A 25488-nucleotide genomic window follows, 5' to 3' on the forward strand; every position below is an offset into this window, starting at 1 on the left:
AGCTCAATCCTGCCAGGTGCCATTAGGTCTTTTGTCAGTCTTCTTTTGCCACATTCAGATTCGCAAGTAGATATTTTAAAAATTTCTGATGATGTTTACCGTAAATGACAGTGAAGGAGCACACACCAAATATAAAAACAAACAAACTCAACCGCTAGGAGTCCCTTTGAGCTATTATTTACACCGTAATTTAATCATAATTCAATTTAATCATCATTACACAATGATGATTACATTCAGTATGGAGGACCTGAAATAGTCCTGCTGTATTTTAAATAACTGATACAGTACATTTGGTTAATGACTACCACGTCCTTTCCTTTTAATTTTTTTGTCCAATTTTATGCTCTACTGTTAAATCTTACTGAAGTGCTGCTTCCTACCATATGATATATGGCATATAAATATAACGTGGCTAATTGATAGACAGGTCTAGCACTACTCACTTCCACAGAAGCCCCCCTCTGTGATCTCTTCTTCAAACACGTCGGAGAAGCCGCGGCCTGCGTTCAATTTGGCTAGCCGTCCGTCGATGAACTGCAACCATAAATTACAATGTGCTTATTAAAGAAGGGGTGGGGTGGTGGTGGTGGTGGGGTGGATGTGTGTGGACACACTTAAACAGATACACATACACACACAGTCAAACACTCGGGCCACAGTGGGGTGTTATTAATCCTACCTGACAGAAACTACATCCCAAGATTAGGTGGGCTGCAGGTAATAGGGATTTGGTAATGTGGAGCAGGTGAGGGATTAGGGCAGCAGACTTCATGCTGCACACTGTCTGAGACATGAGGAAGTTTCATTTCCTCCCTTTGTAACATGGAGCACATAAAAATCTATCTCATACACATGGACCTCATAGCCAAGACAGGTACACATTTCACGACCACAGTCACAAAGTCACATAAATAGTCCAGTATGAGCCATCACACGCACAACACCCACATACCTCAGCCGTTCTCATTAACACTATGAAAGAGAAGCACTTTTTACACATCGAAGCTTGAGAAACATTTTCTGCATTTTTATAGTTCCTGTTGCCAAATAAAGGCAGGACCAGGGGAGGAAATAACAGATCATTTTGTATATGCTGGAATAATTTTTATACTACTATTAGTATAATATTTAATTATAGTTTTAATCACATTACAAGAGCTTCAGCGCCTCCTCAGAGCTGTTTACAGCCCCGGTTTAGCGGCTGACCGTTGTAATTGTGGTTTTGGTATCTTTCTAAATATCGAACATGAAGAAAATGTTACGTGAATGTAGATCACTCAGTTGCACACATGGAGCACTGTTTTCTATTAGCTAAACCCAACCACACTGACCCCCGAGTTGCTGCTCGTTTCCTGTCCAATCACTTATAATATCAGAAAATCTCTGCATGAAAATAATACTCTCCAGTGAGATCCTTGGGCTAGTCTTGGCAAGTTCGCTAGCATATAAAAACAAGGCAGCTGCGATGTAGTACATTTCTCATTTTTAAAATGTGGGTTCGACGTTTGCTGAAGTGCTAAAAAAACCTTCGACTGGTTTTTGTGTCGTCTAAGTTTCTGTGTTCAACCTTTATGAGTAACTTTTATTAAAAAAACATCCACTCCTATTTGTGTAAAAAACAACAGCTAATGTCCCTTGGAATAATTAGTATGAATAAAAGTGTAATAACATTAACGTTCATTTAGTTGACATACTTGTAATTTACATATAGTCAGATACTTCCTTCACGATAACAAGCCTTCTCCCACCCCTGGAAGTATGTCCCAAGTGTGACAACAGTGTTGGTTGCGTGAGGTTGAACGTCTACGGGGACCGACCACTAACTAGCGTCCAACAAGCGTCCACAAGCTCCTCTGGTCAGGAGACTTGGAAACTCATCATTAGATCATTTTAATGAGAGGTGAGACGTCAGGTTCCAGCCACTCTGCCCAATTAGTGCATATAATCAACCCAAATCATCACCTAGCCAAAGCCTCACTTACCCACCCCCAACCGTCCACACACTCTGGCCGGATTACCTGCCTCGCTGTGGACCTTAATTAGACATTACCCAACAATGGCAGAGTGTGACGGACACACTCTCACTCACATTCAAACCAACACTTAAATGCTTGCTCATGCAACCATACCAACAAATTTGCACGTCCACAAACACACAGCAGACTGGTTTTCTTTCTTTTGAGATGAAGAGAGACCACAAAGAAAAAGAACGAGAAGTAAAATCCTTAAAATAACAGAAAAATAATTTCTAATTTCACATGAAGACCAACTTAATTCAAGGATCAACAGATTGAATGCATGTACTGTATATGAAATAACAAATTTAATCCATTAACGTTTAAACATGTTTTTCTTAACACATTTTGTTCAGATGAAGCCAAGCCCAACATGTTGAAGTGATCCAGGCACAGTTCCACACTTGGATGTGACTCCATCCCCTCATGTCTACATGTCATCTGGTTTCCTGTTGATGAGTTAGTAGCCGACGCCGGAGAGTTATTCCATCTGGCTACCAGCAACACATTGACTCAGGTTGGTCAGAGCGGTCTGGATTGGTTTTGGGGTTGGGATAAAGACTCTATGGAGGTTCATTCTAAGATAAACTGTATACATGGAGGGCCTCAGTGATTGTCATCATTATTTTTTTCTAAACTAGTTTCTGTAGCACGGAACTGAAAATTGTTTAAAAATGAAGGAGATTAGGTGGCAAACACTACTGCTGCTTATCTATGATGCACATCGATCAGAAAGGTAGAGCAAAACATACATTATGTCTATTTAATATTTAGGCATGAACCTACGGAGATCACGACAGAAACACATCAACTTCAAATGAGCTACAAACAGCTTGTATTTTAGAAAAGCTGATTTTCTATTTAAAAAGGCACCAAACAGCAGAAACTGACCTGAGACTTTAAGGGCCAACATCTAGCTTCCATCTTATTAGTATTTCCCATGTAGTTACACATTTTAGACATGGAGGTGGGACTTAGTCTTCTCCAGCATTGTTTGTCTGGATTCAATAGGTTTGACCTCATGCAGCTACTGTGATCTGGACTCTTGTGGACCCAGTGGAATGAAAGGGCATCAGATTTAAAAAAATTATTAGATTTTTCAAGGATACACCTTATCCCCCTTTCCATAAATATAGCGGCTACTGCATTAATATACACCGAGAATGATGGATGATTATTGATTGATGGGATGCACATTGTCTACACAGGTTCCTGGCAGTAAATCATCAGAGTACGGCCCCGCCGGACAGACTCAATAAAACAGTGTTTGGCTTAGTGCTGTCAATAACAGAAAGATACTTCATTGAATAAGTCTGTGCTAGCTCAATGCACACACATGACAGCCTTGTGAGTTTGTAAGTGTGGAGGGGCTGAGGATGGTTGATAGGAAGCAGGTTAATGTCGACAGTCTTTCCCCACGCATTCTTTCGGAGGGCTTCTCCCACCCGTTCTGCCCTGAACACAGGATGAGCCAGTGGACAGAAAGGACAGCATCCAGCGAAAGAAAAGGGTGCTATGATCTGAAACCTTGACATTTCACATGAAGGGTCAATTTAGGGTTGGCTTGATGTCTCCTTCATGTAGAGGCACAAAATAGTGCAACTCCTTTCTGTGATTTAGGCTCATTTATCCAAAGCAATATTCAAGTTACGGCTTTAAATGTCAAAGGGACGGTACATAATAGACTATGTTCACTCAGCCATTGAGATCCTCCAGTATTTATAATGCCCTTTTGACTGACTCCATACGAACACTAAATATCTAAGTACAGTATTTTCTGCACTATAAGGCCCACTGGACGCACATTTAACGAACTGTTTATTTTATAATTTAGTTCATATACAGTATAAGGCGTACCGGATTATAAGGCGCACTATAGGTCTATGGGAAAATTATAGGCTTTTAGGTGCGCCTTATAGTGCGGAAAATACTGTAATCACCTGTGGCTGAACGTGAAGCAACAAAAAAATCTCTTTTAAAAAGAATGAAAACACAATCAGCTGTTGAAAAGTTATTTCCGGCTGAGATGGCGGCACCTCATACACAGATAGCGCCTCAACGTGTGTGTAACGTGCGCTGTTGTCTAAAAATATGGTTTCAATTTGACCTGGTATGGTTGCCATAGTGTTGAGAGTGACTAATCCCACACTATGACCATTGCATGTAAGAGAATGAATGGTGCACTGTGTATCATTGTGTCAGATTTGATTGGTTGTTCGATGCACTCCTGATTGTTCGCTTGTTAACTGATACCATACCAGTTTGTTTACACGACCCACGCTTAGAAATGGCCGCCCATGGTGCCCCCTGGTTCCCCCGTCTCAATGATCCCATTGGGAAATAAAGCAGCGTCTGTTTACTTTAGCTGGAGCATGGGGAAAACACACAAGCTAAATAATTCAATAAAAGGTTTCAAAAAGTAATCTACTGTTATCTGACCTGCTGCTATTGTTATGTATTTGGAAATATTTACCTTTAATAAAAACTACATACAAAAAAATTACATTACTTTATTGTTTTCTGTGATAGATTAAAAAATAGAGTAAATTCTGATGACGTGTTCGGTACAGGTAATCTACAATTTCTATTGCTTTTATATGTATGTTTAATCTGTGTGACGATAAATCTGAGAACAGGCTTTGAAGGAGGACAAGAATATTCCTGTAGATCTGCGTTGGAAAATGACAACCTTGTGAGTTTTTCTTTTGTGTCGGGCACAGAAAGTAATTTGCCCTTCTCTACATTTCATGTCAGACTGTGTGACTATCACACCTGGATACACTGTGGTGTCATTGCTAAAATAATGTAGTGTGTGTCCGTACAATATGACAAATATAATGTTGCTACAGTCTATTACTCATTGTGTGTGGCAAATTGCTATTTATGTTTTATAATTGGGGGTGGGGGGCGCTGACAAGAAATCCATCATATTCACAAAGCTATAAATAATGTACAATAAACTTACATTATTGGTTTATAAGTGTACAACAGAAGCTTAAAGTATAATAGCAGTTGGTATAAAACTGTGAATTTCAAAACAAGCAGCATACTTATGCATATTAGAATTAATTCATGCGTGTGTGTGTGTGTGTGTGGCCATGTGAGTTGAATGTGGTTTGGTAGCGGATACCACATGGGTCATGGCCAGACCAGAGCTCAAGCAGACCGCTGGCCTCTCTCACTTTAGTCCAAAGAGGAGTGGAAGAGATAAGCTCACGCCATCCCTTGTGCTGGAGAAGAGGAGTAGGACGAGATAAGGGTCTGTTTCCTAATGCTACCGCTGAGGCAGCAGCCAGCCGGGTGGATGCTTTGAACTGCTGCTCCCAATCTGTTCGGCCTGGGAAAATTATAGACGGGGCAGGATGTCCCGAGAAACAAAAGGCTGATTGAGGGTCGCTGTGCTAGAACTCTCGGGGGTAAATCACCCTCCCATCAGGGGTCAGAGAGTGCAGAGAAAAATTCAGAGGGTGATAAAAAAAACAACATTTTCTTCAGAGCCAGAGGCATTTCTGCTTGGCTCGGGTAAGTTTAGTATTGCTGAAGGGGTTTGGGAGAAAAACAGTAAATAGGTGACTTTTTGGGAACATCCTGCCATCACACAGCAGGATGCAAAAACGTGGTTGATTTTAAATAAGAATAGTCTCAGAGGCCGGATTCATTAAGTTGTTTGTTTCGGACAAATGGAGATAATATATACTGTACCTCAAGTGAGAACCACAGTAAACAGTCTCTAGATGTCACCAGACCCCAGAACCCTAAACGAAGCTAATAGTTTGATGAGCAAAAAGGGAACCTAAAAGCTTCTTTCTAGGGTCACATCAATCAGAGCACCAACAATCACTCACGGCCAATCACACGTCTCGACGGCTGTCTGTACCTGTTTGAAGAGCTGCAGGTTGACAGCCATGGAGAGAAAGTTCCTCATGGTGCTCGAGCGATTATTCACAAAACTCTCTTCTGAGAACGTGATTGGCTCCCCCTGAGAAGTCCAGAGATATTATAGACAAAAAAAAAGATTAATACTGTTTAGATGAGGCACATTTCTCTTATTTACCTTCTTCTTCTTTTTTTTTTACCACATTTACTGACAGTAGTTCATAAATCCACCATAGGAGCAAAGGCAGTTAAGGGACTTAAATTATCTTAATATCATTATGGAATATAAAAACATTCTCTAATCAAGGGGCATTTCAACTGATTTCCTCATTGGTGAGCTATAGGTGCCTGATAATGGAAAATTAGTTTAAAAGAGAGACAGGAAGGAAATAGGAGGAAGGAGGATGACGAAGAAAAAAATAAAAAAGAGAAGAAAAATAAGAGAAAACAGTTCCCCACATACAACCAGGAGACAGTGTCCCAGTAAACTCCCCTGTAAAACACGCAAAAACATGATCACATTATTACCATTTCTTACATCATGCCGGGTTGGCCTGTGAGCTATATACACGGAGGATGACAACAGAACCACTGCAGGCCAATCACAAACAGCCCCACAGTCATTTCGATTTACGTTCTCTCATAATTAACATAATTCTCACGTATTTCAACGAAGCTCTAAATTCTCCTAGTGTAAAACAATGCGCTTTGTCTGTTTGAGGCTGTGAGCACAGTCTGGCACATAAAAACAACTTAACAACACCGGGGACTAACCCCATTTCCATGGATGGGCGGATAATACCAGTGGCCTAAATTACATCATAGGAATTCTGCTCCACTTACATCACTAAAAGTTTTCAAGTTGTATTTTTTTTCATACAAGCCCAGTCAAAGTAGTTTGTTGTAATTGAATCAGCTGAGCATCAGGCTGCTGCAGCTTCGATCTTAACTCCAAACTGACACTGAATGCCACTGAGCAAATGTAAATGTAAAAAATTTAGACTGGCACCAAATAGCAACTGCTGGAGGTACTGTAATCAAACCACTACCTTAAAACAATATAGGAACATTATGTGAATGTATTCTAGGAGGATCAGCAAAGACAACACAGCGCAAGAAAGACCAAAATCCACTTCCACACACATTGCTATATGTATATATATGTATTACATCTGCATCTATATGTGTGCTTCTGTAGGTTATACATTTCTTTCTATTTGTTGTTGTTGCCTGAAGGCAGCCCAGGAGTGTGTGACTAGTGGATTGGTTCATTGTCATCTTGTAATGAGAAATTCATTCACAAAAAAGTGACTTTAGAGCCAATAACTAGAGCAGATAATACTGAATAAGACGAAGAGGACTAGAGATCAGAGTAGAGAACCAAACATACGGTCACTGGCACTGACGGGTTTTTTTACATTTTGTATGTAGACAACCTCAGAGGAGTGTAAAAATATCTGCAGGTTTTAACACAGCAAATCCCAAAACATCTCTGGTGCATTAAATTATCTATCTTTGCTTACTACATCTTAGCCCTTCTTACCCTCAGGAGTGCATTAATTACTAGTTATACTGTTTTTAAAGTTAAAGATGTGGAATTATCAGCTACCTTCTCAGCACTGATGACAAGTTGTAGGTAATTATCGTGTTATTTTATAAGCAAACACAACCAAACTGAACTAATTAAATAAGACATTCTGTTTAATATGCATATGGATAAATGATTGTTATTGTATGACGCTTAAAATGTTTCCAAATACCTGCATTTAATTGTGCAGAATTCACACTGCAGCACATGCAAACATATAAATGTGCATGAGTGACAGTCTGACCTCGTCTTTTACTGCTTATGAACACGTGAAGGAATCAAAACTTACACAACCAAGACCTTTTAAACCCGATTGCATGATTATTGTTGATTATGTCAAGTTCTCTTTCCTGACATATGTGTCGCTCTGAGCCAACAAAAAGCACTTGGCACTTGGGGAAGCGTCAAGGTGAGCACAAACAAAGAAATGTTATTCTAATCAGCTGATTTCTTCTCAACTCATTATCAATTTCCAGTATCATTTAATTTACAACTCAGCAAGGCTCCCTCCAGGAATCCACACTCATCCTCCTGATGAAGCATATGGGCCTGTGAACCGTGGTTGTCTGCTTGGCTCCGTCAAGGAAGATCTTTATCCTCGGCTCAGAATAATAACTAGTGGAGTGATATTCCACAAATATCAGAACAAAGGGAATATCAATAGTATGATCATGAAGGCAGATTTAAACATACTTCTGCGTGTGTACGTGTGTTAACTCTTTGCACATATCCTGCCTAAAAGATAACATGGTGTGAGGGTGAGAGAACTAAGAAATGCATATTGTGCCCAGATATACACAAACACACACATCCACTGAGTCTCAGTGCTTGTGTCAGAGGGGAGGCAGTCTGTTCGTATACTGTCTGTATACACAGAAAGGAGAGACAGCATCAATAATGTAGCATCTTGGCTCCAGGAGTTCACAAAGTCCAATTAATCTCAAAGCCAAAGGAACAAAGGCTTCGCTATTTGACAAACAGGACATGCTGTAGTTTGCTGTGCTCCAACTCAGACTTGATAAGCAGAAATGTTTGAGAAAAGAAATGTTAGGGGGGCTTAGTAAAGGAGAGTAAAACACCAAAGGTGGCTAAAAGGGATCTTCAAAGGGAACGTCCTGACTCTTTTCCCTTCCTCTGACATTTCAGTGTCTCAGACAGGCCCACCTTAGCTCTACACTGCAGCTGAAAACACAGCTTTTATTTTCAGTCAAAACTGGCCCACTCTAACCAGACTCATGAAATATGTCTCACCTCACCAAAACTGAGAGCGCTCCAGCGTGCTGCACATGCTGATCAGAAAATTATTAGAGAAGAGTATTTCTACTTTTTATCTTTGGCATTTGTAATAAATAACTAATCAATTCAATAGAATTTGGTCGCTGCTGAAAAATGGTCCTAAATAGAATGGAAATAAAAGTTGTAATATCAGACAATGGCAGTGAATAATGGGCACATCCTTACGGGTTTATATCTGAGGGCATCTCGGTAGGATCCAAACAGAGCGGCTTGACTTCTCAGGAAGGCCCTCGCCACGCCACTTCCCGTAGCCGTCGACTGCTTCTTCAGCTTGCTCTTCAGAGTGGACACCTGGTAGACAAAAACAGAAGGAGAGAATGTGGGGGGGGGGGTTGAGAGGGGTGCAGAGGGGAGGGTGGAGGGGTAAAAGTTAAATTATCACCTCTGAAATTGGTGGAGGAAACAGCTAGCCCATTCTGGGTGTGAAGTATCACATTTGCAGGTCATCTCAAAAAGTGAAAGAAAAGAGAGGAAAAAGCTTCAGCTTTTTTTTCCAAGCTGGTCTGCTGTGCTACTGAGAGCACCTGCTGCTTTGCTAATTGAGCAAAGGATGGGGGGGAGCAAAGAGGAAATGGAAACTCACATCCCCGCTCTTCATCTCACCCTCTCTTTTCTTTTCATGCAGCCACCCCCGCTCTCCTCCCATCACCTTCTCCCTCCATTTCTTACTTTCCTCATCTTACTTTCCATTCCTCCTGTTTTCTCCTCCCCTCCTTGGCTCTCCCGAACTCCCTCAAGACAGGGACTCTTGACATAAAATGTCTTTAATTATTTTCCCCTCTCCTGGATCTGCCACCAGGACTCCAAGCGGGGAGTGGAGGAGCAAGCAGGCCCGAGCTTGTTTTAGGATGACAAAAGATTCACCCCGGCCACCGGGCCGTGGGGAGTCTGGGAAGAAGGTTGTCAAGAGGCTCTCCTCACCTGCTTAGCAGAAGTCTGATTGTGTTGTGCCAGAGCAAGGAGGAGGCAGAGGTAGCGAGAGGCCTGCTGCTCTCTGTGTGGGTTGTGCCAGCTTAGCACAAAAGCAAGTTTGACTGAGCGGCACAGAATGTCTCGATTACCGGAGCACAGCTCGGCCGGGGCTTCAAATTGCGATTCGAAATGAACCCTATAAATTTATTTTTCAATTTTCAATTTGTGAAATTGAGGCCGAGTATTATTCCTCACCGAACACATTATTTACTGCCTGTAAACATGAAATTAGCTAAAAGCGCTCAATCACTTTATACACACATAAAAAGAGCGCTGCTCAAAACAATGAGGCTGATAAGGATTTGATATCTCGCTTACGGGTGTGAGAACAGGGCACATTAAACCAAAGCTCTCTGTAAGAATGTCATCCCTCATTTCACCACTCTGTTTGACACAGGGCAAGAAAAGTGACTGTACATGCAGTACCGATAAACTGATTAACTGAACATGTTATGCCATGTCAGTGTCAGGTATTCATGTGTTAATCGTCTACCAGGGGGGAAAACAGATCCTATACATCAGTATTATTAACTTTTATAAGCAGCAGCATTTGCAGGTTTGAAGAATAAACAAGATGTGAAAGCATGAGGTGAGTCAACCATTAAATGACTGAAGTTCATTTGCAATGTGATCACATTTCGATCGGGTCCATTTAATTCAGACGTGGCCGTGCTGCGTGAGGGATATTGCGGTCTGGCATCTGCAATTAGTCTATGTGGAAAACTTAAAGGAAGAGAAGCAAAGTGTTAGCGCAGCTCGCACAAAAGGACAGAAAACGAAACCAAGGCTGAGAGAGAAGAAGAGAAATCGAGACAGAGAGTGGCAGCCTTAATCTGGGACAAAGACAAAACGAACAGCGTCAATCCCTCTCCCCAGGGCTTTCTCAGTCTCCACATCGTCCCCATGCTGCCACAGAAAATGCTCCCAGGCATCAAACAGGAAGTTTATCATGGCTAAATTAACAAGTGTCATCTACATATACGCTCATTGTGCTAAACGCTTTTATGTTTATGTAAAGACTTTTCTGGAATTAATATTTCATGTTTATGTGCGTTCTTATTGATTCTTTTCCATCCTTGCAAATCATTAAGCTGTCTTTTTTTTTCTTTTTCTTTTTTTTTTTTTGCAGGGGGAGAATCAAAGCGTGCACAATGTCAGTCTGAGTGGGGGAGGCATACCCCATAGACTGAGAGGAGATGGGATAGTGGAGTTTCGAACTGCAACTCCAAATGGGTACAAGCAAATACTTTTAATGAGGTGGGGACACTGCTTCAGATGTATTCTGTTTTCCAGTATTAGAGTACAATGTGTGATGACGTGATAAGTTTAAAGGCAGACATCCATTTACCACCAAAAGCGACGACAAATATCCCCCTTCAGTCACAGGTGTAAATAAATGACACGTAAGAAATAAACAGAAGTGCAAAACAAAAAGTCTAGTTTCTGTGATCAGCAGAGCAAAGAACAGTTTGCTCTGCACATCCAGCACTAAATAAAACATGTATATTTAGTTGTTGGGTTTTCAATAAGGCACCTAAGCCACAGTCATAAGGTATGCCTCTGCACTAATGGCTCTGTCAGACTAATTAACTTCTACAGTTTGAGTAAAGCTAACGAGATGCGTACAAGCATCAGAGGGAAGGCCAGGCTCTACAGGTGATAACCCAATTTGACAGTGACATTTTTTAGTGTAAAGTCACAGTGGCGGTGATGAGATCAAAGGCAGTGAGTCCCCCACTGGGTCCAATTAGAACTATAGCATTGTACAGGGAAGGGGTGGCGGGAAGAGAGAGGGGAGTGGGTAGTTGGAGGAGAAACTGTTGAGTTATGATATTCATAATCTATGCAGAGGGGCCTTTCCAGTACAGGTCTTCTCCCCATAGCTGTGATCTTTTCAATTTACATCAAGGGAAGATGGTCGGCAATGAAAGCGGGGCATCCAAAGCGCACAGTCCACAGAGGGCAGACATGGGGCCTCATTAAGACCCGGCCCAGCCAGGCCCAAACAGCATTTGAAGTGCGTCACATAAAGAGCATAAGGTCAAAGGTCAGACATAGAACAGATCTCCATTTAACTCTCCAGCTGGAGATGGTAATTAGCAGGTGCAATGATCATCCCTGACTGAGTGTAAGGGATGATACCACTGTAGGTGACACCAGGCATATGTGTGAATGTGTGCCTGTTTGAGCATGTCCTCACATGTGTGTGCATTGACAAAGCTTCAACGCTGTTACACAAATAAAAACATCCATCGGAGATCCCAGCATGTGAAAACTGAATGCGAATAATGTAAGCATTGTTTTCTTTTTCTTCCTCAGGCACTAGCTTCTGGAGAATGATAATAATAAAAAAGAAATTCAAAAAAATCTTTGAAGTAACAGCTACTGCTCTTTTTTAAAACTCATAAAATTACCATAGATTTCTTGCGATATATTACAGTGCAAAGTGCAGAAAAAAATCAGATCGTTTAACATGTCAAACCTGGTCACTGCAGCAAATTACAAACTGGAAATTATCTGCTACTTTTATTTGACAACGGAATCACAAAGGAGCAAACAAATGACAAAGGTGAGATTGTCTGAAATTAATTATGGAGTAACTGAGAAAATGAATGAATAAAGGAAGAAAAAGTTGTAAACAAATCTTTGAATATATATTTAGAAATTGCCCCCTAAATTTTCACTATAGCATAAAAAGCCCTCCCAAATAACGACCCTGACACTTGTCTGTTGTTCAAAAATAAATAAATAAAAAGTTGGGTTTTCTTCTCACAAAAAAGAATGTTGTCTTTAAGATTCTGTCCAGGGAAAGAAAGCCATGGGGATGCAATTAAAGAACTACAAAGAAAAAAAATAGTTATGAAAATCTCCCACTTTCTTTTGATGTGCTGCAGTCTGAACAGAACACATACACACACACACACACACACACACACACACACACACACACCAATACACACAAACACACACACATAAATTTGAACAAAGACTCACGAAGCAACGGCATATACGCTCACACACATACACAATAAGCATTCGAGTTGGAATCCATGCATGCATTCACTGCTGTAATTTAAAGCAAATATTAGATCTATTAGGATTTTTCTTAAATTCATCTTTATTTTCAGGTTTAGGGTAAAACTGCACAATAATAGGGATATTACTGAAGTTGATGACTACAATCTATTAAAACTAACCACATGAAATCACCTTTTTAGTTTTTAGTAAGGAAGCAAAATTAATTTTGGTGAATATTAAATCCATAAAATTCAGTTCTTAAATACATACGGTGTGTGAAAACGGGGAAAAATATCAGAGTAGGAAAATATTAAAGGACGTGGTGAAATATAATTCTTAGTCATTAAGCGTGATGACTTGCTGCTAAATAAATGCGGCAATACATTAGTGAGCGGAGTGAAAGAGCAATGGGGAAACAAAGTTTGTGTGTGTGTGTGTGTGTGTGTGTGTGTGTGTGTGTGTGTGTGTGTGTGTGTGCACGCGCGCACATACACGTGGGTGTGTGTGTTTTAATAGGGCTATCTCATTGCTATGAGACTCTCCCCGGTGTGGGGTTACTTTGTCAAGCTGACCTCTTATAGCAGCTGAGCAGTTGAGTTTTGCATACATAATTAACTACAGCTAAATGTCATCTCTCACTTCAATAACTAACGCAGTGGGTGAGGCTCCTCTCCCTTTTTGACTTCTAATCCAGAGCGAACCGCCGGCTGAAAATGTGAAAATGAAGTGCAGCTTTTTAAACTCAACACAAGTGAATGAATGGCTGTGAAACACTGCGGAGACGGCGGTTAGCGACATGTAAAACAATCCCATCCCCTAACGAAGGTGAACGCATTCTGGTATTAACACAACTGCATAAGCAAAATTAATTCTTTGGAATTGTTGTTTTATGGTTCAGACAGCCTGTGGAATAGTACAGTATGTAGCCGTCGTGGAGCAAACACATTCCAGGCAGGGAGCTGCCATGTCGTTAGAACAGCATGCAGCAGCAGCATTTACTTCATTATACTGGGGACGTGAAACACTTGGCTCTATCTTAACTGAAAATGGAGGAATGTGATGGACAAACTAAAAACCTGTGAGTAGCAGAAGTTTACTCCTGAACTAGATCTGAATGTCATTGATGAACATTCCCGGCCAACAACATCTGCGGCTGTGTCTGTGCATCTGTATGTGTGAGTGTTTGCCTGCTGTCGGCTGTGCTCCACTGTAGACGATGATGTAGATGTTGTTTTTGTGGGAGCATCGGAAACTGAACACCAAATTAAAGCTGCGATGTTTGATTAAGTGTGCCAGGTGATCTCAGGAGAGGCACCCAGACACAACCGCAACCCCCTCATTCATTTGTAAACCTCCAAATGCAGGCTTGAAATACAGGAAGTAGGAGTGTACGCTGTAAATTCCCCCTTTATTGGGAATACAAATGATCAAATGTATGAAGGCTAGGAATGTATGGGTACACGGTGTCAGCAAAGTAGCGAGAGGCAGAGAGGAGGAGAATAGAAGGAATTAGGCTCTGATGTGAAAGAGCATCTGAAAATAAAGATGTAAGCTGCATTGTAGCGCCACACCTTGAATGTGCGACACAGAAGGAATAATACATGAAAAAAATTCTTCCGTCATTGGTTTGAGATCAATTGCCAGGATCAAATAAAAATCTGATTCAGTCACACAATGTTTGTTTTCAGAATTAACAGACTCCTAATTTGCTATTCTTGGATACTTTTAATGACTAGCGCAGTAAACAGCTCCACCAACCAAAAGCCAATTATAACTTTATCAGCACAATATCTGTGCAGAAGAAGAACTGTCGATCTCGGTATAAGAAACAAAAATACCTTGATCTTCCAGGGAAAAACCACACTTTTTCCCCTCTTTTTGGAGTATTTCTTTACAATGTGCTTGTCAAAATATTGATTTTACTGACAAAAGCACCGTCTCTCAGAGATTAGTATGATTTATTAATGTGCTAAAACTTCCAGTTCAACTTAGACAATCTGAAAATATGCAAAAAATGCTAAAAATACCTGATGTAAAATAAAAACATCTATTTCTCCGATCATATGCAATGTTTACTGAAAACAGAAAAAGGCACCAAGTCAAAAGCAACAGAAAACTTATTTGATCTACATTATCTTTGCTACAAAATATATTTGTTAAACGAAGAAACATTTACATTCAAAAAGAAAAATCCGGCACAAAAGCACGGCTAATGTTGGCCCTTTGATTCATAAATTGTTTGCAATAAAAAAAAGCCAAAAGTTATTCTCAATATTATTGTTGCATCCTTTTTTGACTCATTTCCAATTAGTCTAATATTCCGATCTTTCCGTTTTCTGCTAAACGGAACCGCTACTGGCATGGAAGCGTTTATAATAGTCAATAAATCTAAAATATTAAGTGTGAAATTGTGGGGAAAGGACCATTAAGGGGCGGGCACTAGTGGAGCCAGTGTAGGGGTCCTGTCTGAAGGAGGATGGCTAATTCAGGACAACTGTGAACTCTGAACCTGCTAAAAGCATGGCCACTGGTCAGCCGAGCCACGTAATAGAGTCCACATGTGCTCACAGCCTGCGCTGCCATAATTAGACGGATCTCTAAAGTTTGGCTTAAATCAACATCAGAGCGCTTTATTTGCCCTCTAAGGTAGACTTAAAATACGTCCAAGAATTGCCTGTGGCCTTTACCTTTTAATCCATATCGGGCTTTACGTATTCACACAAAGTGAGAATAATAATTACCTCATAGGTCTCTGCAGGCAGGGATTCACACTGAATAAAGCCTGAGAATTAAGTAGCCGGTGTTACAATGAGAATTAAAGAGAAATAAAGAGCAGCTTTAACAGCACAGAAACAACATGCAGCGTTCACAGACTGGCTCAGCATTAATCAAGATTTCAGGCCTCTGTTTGACAAAATGCACAATGCCTCAAACATCTCCTTGTGTGTAAACGCAACATCAAATGCCATGTGGCATGTCCTCATCACTAACAAGCAAACTAACAAGAGACCTGGAATTCCACTCAATTAGTAGCTGCTCGCTTTCCTTATTAATCTACCAGCCCCGGTGAAAAGATGAGAGGGGACAGGATAAAAAATAGGAATAGGACTAAAAAAACAAACAACAATTTGTTGCAATAAATGTATTAATACCAGTGAAGTTTCAGTTTCAGGTGGTGTAATTTGACATGATATGTGGGCTATGTTCTGTCATTAGTCAAGAAAAATGGTGAGTAGGGGATCAAAGCAAAAAGGCACTGAGCCTGCCACTTAATTTATCACACAGCAAAGACAAAGGCTTTTCTCTCCGCTTCTGTCGCTTTTCAAAAGCCCTGACTCCTTTTTATGACAAACTCAGTTTGCGGTTTAATTTAGGACTTGAGTCCCTGGGTGCAGGAAAGCAAGCAGGCAAGAAGTTAGAGGAAGGTACTTCAGCCAGACAGGCACACAGGCATGAGAAGAGAACAGCGGGTGCAAAAAAAAAAAAAACCCGTCCAGGCTGGTGTAAGTAGTGTGAAAGAGACAGAGACAAGAGGGAAGACAGGTGTCATGAAACTCCAGCAGCCAGGCAGCAATGCAGGCAGTAAGTCAGGTAAAGCAAACAGGCTTTAAAGCAGGTAGGTAATTGTTCAAGATGTAGAAAGAGTTGCATCGTTGCAGGTAGTAAGAAGTTATTAATACACAATTCAATGAAGTGTGAGAGAGTCTGGATGCTGCTGGGCAGAGGATTGAAATATAAACTGCTGGTGGAGCAGGAAGTCAGTGGAACCTGAGAATATACTGTTAACAGTGTGGGCAATAGTGGGACCACAGTCTCAGCTGGGCCTCAATGCCTCACGGAGGAGCTTTAATACACGCACCGAGAATATCAGCTAAACAAACAGATTCCTGCTTCATGTGCGTGTGTGTGTGTGTGTGTGTGTGTGTGTGTGTGTGTGTGTGTGTGTGTGTGCGCATGCGTGAGTGTCTGTCTGGGTGTGTGTAAATGTGCGAGTGACCCTGACACCTTGGTGATGCTCCTGTAGTACTGACCGGCGTCAGTGCTCTGTTAATTAAAGAGACGATGCACTGGCAGGTGGCTTCACTGCCCACACTGGTAATTGGCCCCCTTCTTCCCACTCTCTCCCCCTAGAAAATCACCCATCTCTGCCTTTTCTTTTCTCTTCTCTGCCTCCTTCCCTCCTCCTATCTCTCGTTCTCAGAAACGTGCCAGTGGGCAGGCAGAAACGCAAGACTTTGTGAAATAATGATTAGAATGGATGGAGATGAAGGGAAGGGAGTTGCACATTTTCCCACAAGCCTCTGATGGTCGGGGAATGCTGTTCGCCTTCAAGCGTCACACGACGCGGCGGGAGTTTACTTTAGACAGCCACAATCTGAGGAGCCAGTGCTGCAGTCATTAATGATGTGGGGAGGGGACAGAGCCATACTTTGACAAGTTTCGGCATGTGTATGTGTTTGTCGGCGTGTGCTTTTTTGGAGGACGAGGCAATGTGTGTTTATGCAAGCAAGACTTGATGCGGAAGACGGAGAAACGAAACTGCTGTTTGTGTGCGTGCGTGCGTGTGTGTGTGACGTGTGTGTAACGAGACAAAAGGTTTGAGAAGGTGTGTGTGTCTCACCACGTCACTGGGCAGGTTGTGCAGGTCATCAAACGGACTCTCCAGGGTGTTGGTGTCCACGTTGAGAATAACAACATCCTCCAGCGACCGGCTGCGTACTCTCTGAAGAAGGAGATGTTTTGTTTTATCGGTAAAGATGCGAACAGAATTTCAATCACAATCTAACAATTACTGTAATTCCTCACCCTGTAATTCTGACAATAAAAACTCTTATTTCATATGCAGATGTTGTTTCAATATTAACGATTTGAATGTAACATTGATTCAACATATAATAGCAAATGCTTTTCAAGACTTGCAGAATCATGAATGTTTCAGATTTTAAATAATAAAGAATTTCTATTTTCGTCATTCACTCGTGAGCTATATCAGTCCTGAAACCTGAAGAAAGAACACACGGCAGTCACATTCAAAACCACACTGTCATCACATTCGTTATGATTAATGGTAACAAATGGTGTGTGGGGGAAAAACAAATATTAGAGCATCTTTACTATAACACACATGAACGTGCTTGCAAAATGAAGAATGGTAGAGAGAAGAACATCTTGGTTCACCAAAACCCTCATGCATCAACAACAACACAGTGATAGTGCGCTGTGCTGTGTGCATCCTGATGGCGACAAATTCAACAATTATTTCAGTGTGGTGCAGGACGCAGGCAGGTGTGGGGGGGGATAGGGGGTGGGGGGCAGCAAAGTGTGTGAATTTCTAGTTTGTCACTTTTGTGACAGCCTGTGCAGTGGAGGCTCACATGCTGATCTGGACTAATTATGTAGTGGCGGAAAGGGGGTCTGTCACGGATACAGAGTGGGATAAATACTGGCACTGCTGCAACTGTCAGACAAATATCACACATAAACACACACACGTAAACACGCGTGCATTACAACATATACATTTTTTCCGCACACAATAACCCTAACGCACGAACACTTGCATACCAACACTCACACACGAGTGAAATGTGCACATGCTTGCAACATGCATTCACACACAACAGCAGTGCTGGTGACAGCTTGCCCCCCAACCAACACAGAAGGTTTAACAATGAAGTAGAAAAGCTCTTTGTCTGCAGATACTTTTTCTGTCTTTCTCCCTCTGTTGTACTTCTAGATGAGGATGCACACGAGCAAGACAGGGAGATAAAATGTGGAAAAAACAATCTGTCCCTTTTTAAAAAAAAATTCTGTCTTACTGAAATTTGAAATATTTAACACCAAATGTGTGCTAAAATTTGCTTTAACCAGTCTGGAACTAGCTGAGCATAAAGAGGGATAATATGAATTTATTCAGGCATCCTGTTTAAATGTATTTTATTTTTTATATATCTGATGCAAAAAGGAACAACATCCACATGTAACTTTTATTACAAAGGGAAGCATTTGCGCCTATAGAGGTTGGATTGCAGAGGTAGATATAATTACACCCATTCAGTAAAGTAAAATATAATTATACACACTCCCACAGGTTAACTCACATACCTCCAGCAGACTGAGGTGAACTCCCACAAAATACGGCATGGGGGCACTGTAGACGGAGAGGAAAACAAAGTGAGAGGTATCAGTGTGAAGAGGTTTAAAGAAGAAAACAAATATATAAGGAGGCTAGAGTTGCACAGTGTATTTCATTAAAACCAGCACACTATATTACAGATCTGATATAACACTGTAGTAGTGGGCGAGTAGATGGATAATTAGGAAAGAGAATAGCTCCGTTATGTCTGATGATGAGTATATAAATACATTTTGGATTTTTTCCTTGGACCAAATCTGTCTAAAAGTCACCTTTTTCCCCATCTTTACAAAAAAAATTCAAATTTAAAAAAAAGGGCTATAAATCTGAAACTAGTCTCTGAAGTATTTTTTTTTAAAAAAAAAGAAGCTGTTTGTGAAATTTAGTTTCCCATCTGAAATAACTTGACTGGATAAAACTTGTTTTGTAACAATATGCAACAAGTGCAGATTTTGAGTTAAGGGACAAAATTTGACTGAAAGAATTTTTTTGAAAGTAAGTTTCAAAGTCATTTTAAAGATGCACGTATTAAAATCCTCCATGAAATTTAAACTTTTGAGAAATCTCATTCAGATTATAAAACTCAGCAGTAAAATATGATTTAACTGTCTCCACAGCACTGACAAAACGGTTGTTAAATTTACATAATTGCATTGTCACACGGCTACTGTTTTTTAAGTTTCCATAGATTTTGTGCAGATGTTAAATTGAACATAATTTCTTCTAATTACTTTTGAGTGAATTTAATTTGTTTGAATAAAGGCAATTATATTATCAAATAAACTGGATAAAAGAGACGTAGGATTTAATAAATTGTGAAAATTTATTAACACAGAGCATATTAAAACATGGGACACTTGGAAGGGCTTTGGATCATTTTTTTTCCAGTGTTAAAATAGTTTGTCAACAGTAATTGTCAAACTGAATCTACTAGGTCACTCTTTAAATGTGTTACTAACCTTTGTGATCTTATTACCTTGTAGGTTGGAGTCCTTCTTAACCAAACTGCTAACACTTAATATGAAATTATTATTAAGCATTACCTTATCACATACTGTACTATTACAGTCTGAAGCAAAAACTTTAATATTGAAAGTATGTTTTTATTAACAGACTAGAAATATATCTGGATGCTATTTCCACATTTGTTTTAACTGTGGCTATGTATCAGGCATTAAAATGTGATAAATCAAAGTTTCTTGAAAGTGAGGATTTGGGTGTTTTTTTAACAGTTGGTCAGAAATGAGCAGCCATTAGACAACATGAGCTGACAGTATTAGAACTTATAATACTTATAATCCTATTACATCTAACAGATTAAAATGATTTATTTAGAAAAATCATGATTAAACATTAAAAAAAATCATGTTTATTAAATAACCAAAAATTGTAAAATAAAAGCTACCACTAAAATCTATTCTCTCAGCAGCTAGAAATGGTGACTTAATACAGACTTGGACATACAGACATAATCAGAACATCAGCATCAATGCATATGTTGTTCTTTAATCCAATCATGTCGGGCACGGCTGCCTGAAAACCACCAGAACTCAATGACAATCGAGTGACTGGGAAACCTCAGACTAAGTGGTGAACAATCACCACTTCCGATCCAGTGCTGCAGGGCTGCTTTTTGATCATCCACACGGTAAAACCACTTCTGCCTTGTTGTGTTGTGATTTTCAATCATTGTTTTGAGGCTTAAACAGTTAAAATGTGACTCATTGTACAATTTGTCTACAACTTTCAAACTCAGTTACAATTAATCTACATGGAAAGACATTAATGGGGGGATACAGGGAACACTGATGCTGCAGATATTTGATGGAGTGTTCCTTCTAACAAGGTGGTAGATTCACAACGTACAAAAGACTCCCCAGAAACCCTAAGGAGAGAAAAATTCATCTTGGTGTTAAAAGCAGGTGGCAAGGAATGGCTGAATCATTGATTACGTTTTCAGATGCACCACACTGAATAAAATCAACATTCAAATGACAGAAATGTGGCAGCAATAATCAGATAGCTTTGGGCTGGTGGATTCCTGGCCAGCGTGACTCAGTAATCAACTTAAAGCCGACAGCAGGCCTGTAGCCCTGCTATTCAGCCAACGTCGTCTTTGTTTCATGAATATACAGGACCGACTTTCCCTAGCATTTGCACAGATACATGCACACAGATCTTGTAATATAATCAAGTTATCTCATCAGTGCATGGAGGACACTACTGTGATTAAATAAGATCACAATGAGTCTTCACAGAGTGATGAAAATCACATTTTACTGTCAGTGATAAATAGCGCTTTGAAAACGCCCTGTCCCTTGTGGTCAGACGCCGAAACGTACGAGCTATCGACACTGATTAAGCTGACTTCCCAAATCTGTCTTTGTTTATTTGTACAGATGTGAATTTGACCTGATCACGTGTGGATGAGCTTGTCCTGCGCTCCATTCAGTTACGGCAGAGACCATTTTCATTGGATGGGTGGTAATGAACCCCTGAGAGGGCTAATGCGATGAGAGCGCGGCACTATTGCTGGCATGAAATATGGAGGAAGGTGATTCTGGCCATTCGTTAAGTTGAGGGGCCACACAGGAGAAGGCACGCCATGAGAGGAATCCTCCAAACAACTCCATAGAGTGGGTGGGGAGAAAAGGTGTGAACATGTGTGTCTGCACTTTTAAGACTAAGTTTTAGCAGTGGACCTTGACTCGTGACACGCACACATGGCGTGGTGAGAAAAGGAAGGGCGTAAACATTTATCGTGATTGTCCTGACGGTGTTTGTGTATGCATGTGTTTCAGAGGCGGTTGCCTTACCAGCAGTAGTCCAGGAGATGCGGGGGCAGCACGGGGATGAAGATGTGCTGCCAGTACATAGGAAAGAGCAGAGCAGCCGCGCCGTGGACACACGCAGTTAACTAAAGGAACACAAGAATCAAGAGGAGCGTCTTCAAACAACTTTACAGTGTAGTATAAAAAAAAGAAGACAAAAACATGCTGCTGTATACCATATATTATCACAAAGTTCTGATAGCTCATATGATTTCAAATAAGTCAAATAAAGTCAAATAAATAAAAACCTTAAGCTAAATGTACTACTCATCTTTCCTTTTCTAATATATTCCTTTACCTTGTCTAAGTTTATACACTGATAAATCTATAAAAGAACCACCACTATATTCCCTCAAAAAAACCCCGCTGTTTTTGAAATCTAGAAGTCTGATGGAGGTGATGATGCTTTGTGTTGATGCGTTGATGTACTGTATGTTAGCCTTTAATCTTATCCACTGACAGAAACCCTCAAAAAGAACAGGGAGCACTGACGTGTCTGCTCTTACTGTGCCGAAAAACACGATCTGCAAGCTATTGTCGGAGGGAGTGGAGAACAGACTGAAAGCTGGAGATCAACCACTCGTCTTGAACTCATGACAAAACACGGCAGAGAAGAGAAAGATTGATGAGGAGGTGAAAAGAAAAGTATTGATGGAACTGACATGAGAAATGGCAACACATGCTTTCCACACAGAGCACATGAAACCAATGTTGCCTCCAGATTGATTGATTTGTGTTTGGTCATAGCTGCAGTAACACTGTTACTCCTGCACGTGGAATTAATATAAAACACACACACACACATATACCAACCTGCATGGAATATAAAGTTTAATAGACAATACTGGCTTTATGTTTGTAATTAATCACTTTTCAAATCAATGACCCAACGATCGGCACAAAGGCAACAAAAGGAGCCCAAAGCAGTGCTGACAGTCAGCATAAAAATCACCCCTGCTTCTATGGCCGACAAATTAAAGAGAAAATAACCTCTTTTTTAACAAATAATGAGGAGCAATCACATCAAGACGAGGCTCCCTACATTGTCAAACCAACATTACAGATAAAATTAAAGTCGTCTCCCATTGTCTTAAAGCCAGCATCCCCCTCTTGACATCCTATCTCATGAAAACCCAGCTACAGTAATGACCTGCAACGCACACATTCACACACACACGCACAGAAGGAGAAAGGCGTTAGCTCATCCACCAGATTAAAATAACATGATTAAAAATGGAAAGAGAACAGAGGTCTGAGGGGCTCCTGTGGGACTTCATTAGGGCAAATTGCCAAAGAATGAAACATGAGTTAGCCAAGAGAGACTGCGGGCTAGGCTAATACCACCGGGACCCCAGAGCAGCAGCCGCTGTTATACTGCTGCAGCTTCACAGTTAGTGTGAAGCGGACACACATTATCACACACACACGCGCTCAACCACCAGGAGACCCCCAGCCTGCTGACACACGCGATGTCACCACTGACCATGCGAAGGAGGGCGAGTTTGAAAGCCAAGACTGGAAAAAAAAGAAGCCACAACTGACACAGAACGAAGCTTTAACCCTCTGAATCCGACCAAAAATCAAGCCCTGTCATCTATAAAGCAGTGTGTGTGTGTGTGTGTGTGTGTGTGTGTGTATGTGTGTGTGTGTGTGTGTGCTTATTCTAACTGTATTCACTCAGCTGAAAAAAAAAAACACCCAATGATCTTCTTTTTCTAAACTGTCTCCATGCAGCCTCTCACACACACAGAGTCCCACAATAGTTAGGACTTAATCAACATTTAATTGGTGTCTTGCTCTGCGTTTCTGCATATGCATATTTCCGTTGCCTGCCGTCTTCAAATAAAACACAACAATGCCACGCTCCTGTCAGGATTAATTCCCTGGCAAACACTTTGTTTTTTTGTTAATTCTGAAAGTAAATCAATGCTATGAATATTAATGTGTGAAAAAAAGAAGCACTTGGTGGAAAAGCTACCATCAAAACCATCACACCGTTCTCCCATTTTTATTTATTTTTTTACTGAAGAGAGGACGCGATGGGGCCATTAAAGTGTGATGAAGAGAGGTCAGCGATCCAGCTCCAGCTGATATACATTCACACATACGTGCGTGCGTCACGCGCACACACACACACACACACACATGTGGACACACTAAGTGGAGAGCCAACAGGCGGGTGTATTCCTCCTCTGGGAGTGTGAGACAAGCCCCAGCCATTCACTGGTACCAGGAGGTAATGGCATAGAACATCTCGCTAACCAACTCCAATTATCTCCACCAGGCCTCAAGGTGAGCCCCCCAACTGGCATGATTTACGCTCAGGTTGAAAGGGAAACAGGAGTCTTTCTCTGCGCTTCCCTTCTTCTCAGGATGGGTGGCTGACTTGGGGGAGTTGGCTGTGGGGGGATTACTGAAACTAAGATAATGATTTATAAAGCAAATCTAGATTTCTGTTTTCTTTCATTTGCTATCTCCAAAGCGATGGAGGTGGCAGTGTGCCTGAGATAAGGTAACTTGGAGGGAACTCCAGAGGAATAGTTCACATATCTGTGTCTCTAATTTGGTTGAATACAAATCCCTATGTCCTTGTTGGGTTTCTTTTTTTTCTTTTTTTTTGAATGAATGAGGCAAAAACTATGAGGAAGATAAGTGGAAAACAGAAAAAAAATCATACCACTCTGTTTTTTCTTCATTTAGAGGGGGGGCTTCACATAAGAGTGGGTCATGAGAGGCTAAGGCTGATAAAATATTTGCCAGGCTGATAAATAATAGATGAGTGGAGCCAAATGGCTTACACGCTCCACAAAAGACCTGGGTGCTTAATATTCCATTCAATGGAGAATCACAGATACAGTCCCCAAGAACAAATACAGGATTAGGTGCTGGGTCCAGTCCTCAGGGACCAGGGCTCTGCCCGGTAATGAGGGGCTGCCTGCCGCTCTCAGTCTGTATGTGTGTGTGTGTGTGTGTGTGTGTGTGTGTGTGTGTGTGTGTGTGTGTGTGTGTGTGTGCGTGCGTGCGTGCGTGTGTGTGTGTTGCCGTTTCCTCTGAGAGAACAGATTATACAGCGACAGTCTGCCTCAAAAAGCAGTCAAGGTCTTTGGTTCTGCCCTGAGAGCTTTCTTCGTACGCCCTAGCTGAGACAGAAAGTGTCCACACTACCGCTGGCTTCCCCCAGATCCATTCAACGGGACACAAGGACCCAGAGCCAGAAAGAGACAGACAGACACAGAGGTAAAAGATATGGAGGAGAGGAGGAGGAGGATGTGGGAGAAGGAAGCGAGACAATTTGCATTTTATCTTTGAAGTAGGCATCAGTAAAGCATGGCTAAGAGGTCACACACCACCTTTGTCAATAACAGCGTCTCCGTCAGAGTGAGGTGTTCTGTCCCACTTAGTATTAAACATTAATAGTAAGTAGGAAGAATTACGGACTAAATAGAGCAGTAATAAAGAACAAAAAATCATAGTAAAAGTAAACTAAACTATTGCGGAGCTGATGTCAATCAAGTTGTGACTAAAATATTTTAACCACTTCAAATTAGACATCAAAATGTTTTTTGCTCACTGCTGTGTTCACATGGATGCGTCATCACCATCAACAATTTGCATTAATACTCTCCAACTGTTAGCCACTCCTCTGGTGCCTTTTTGTCATTGCAGGACAATACCATTAATCGACAGCAAAAACCATGACAAAGATGTTCACACAGTTTTACAAACTAACTGTAAGCACCTACTTGGATTCTA

The 25488-nt window shown here is 40.9% G+C and overlaps 1 protein-coding gene across 3 annotated transcripts in view; it reads right to left on the reverse strand.

Annotated features, from left to right (window-relative positions):
- The window catches only part of dennd1b (DENN/MADD domain containing 1B), a 96171-nt gene that overhangs the window by 14643 nt on the left and 56040 nt on the right, over positions 1-25488 (reverse strand). For all 3 annotated transcript variants that reach the window (XM_068318800.1, XM_068318802.1, XM_068318801.1), the window contains 6 exons: positions 21721-21821; positions 18874-18919; positions 17390-17491; positions 8944-9069; positions 5896-5997; positions 447-537 (listed from right to left, as the gene is read on the reverse strand). In XM_068318800.1, coding sequence (XP_068174901.1) covers positions 447-537; positions 5896-5997; positions 8944-9069; positions 17390-17491; positions 18874-18919; positions 21721-21821 — 568 coding nt within the window. The remainder of the gene's footprint in view (positions 1-446; positions 538-5895; positions 5998-8943; positions 9070-17389; positions 17492-18873; positions 18920-21720; positions 21822-25488) is intronic.

The sequence above is a fragment of the Antennarius striatus genome, chromosome 7, assembly GCF_040054535.1.
Source record: "Antennarius striatus isolate MH-2024 chromosome 7, ASM4005453v1, whole genome shotgun sequence".
Lineage (NCBI taxonomy): Eukaryota > Metazoa > Chordata > Actinopteri > Lophiiformes > Antennariidae > Antennarius > Antennarius striatus.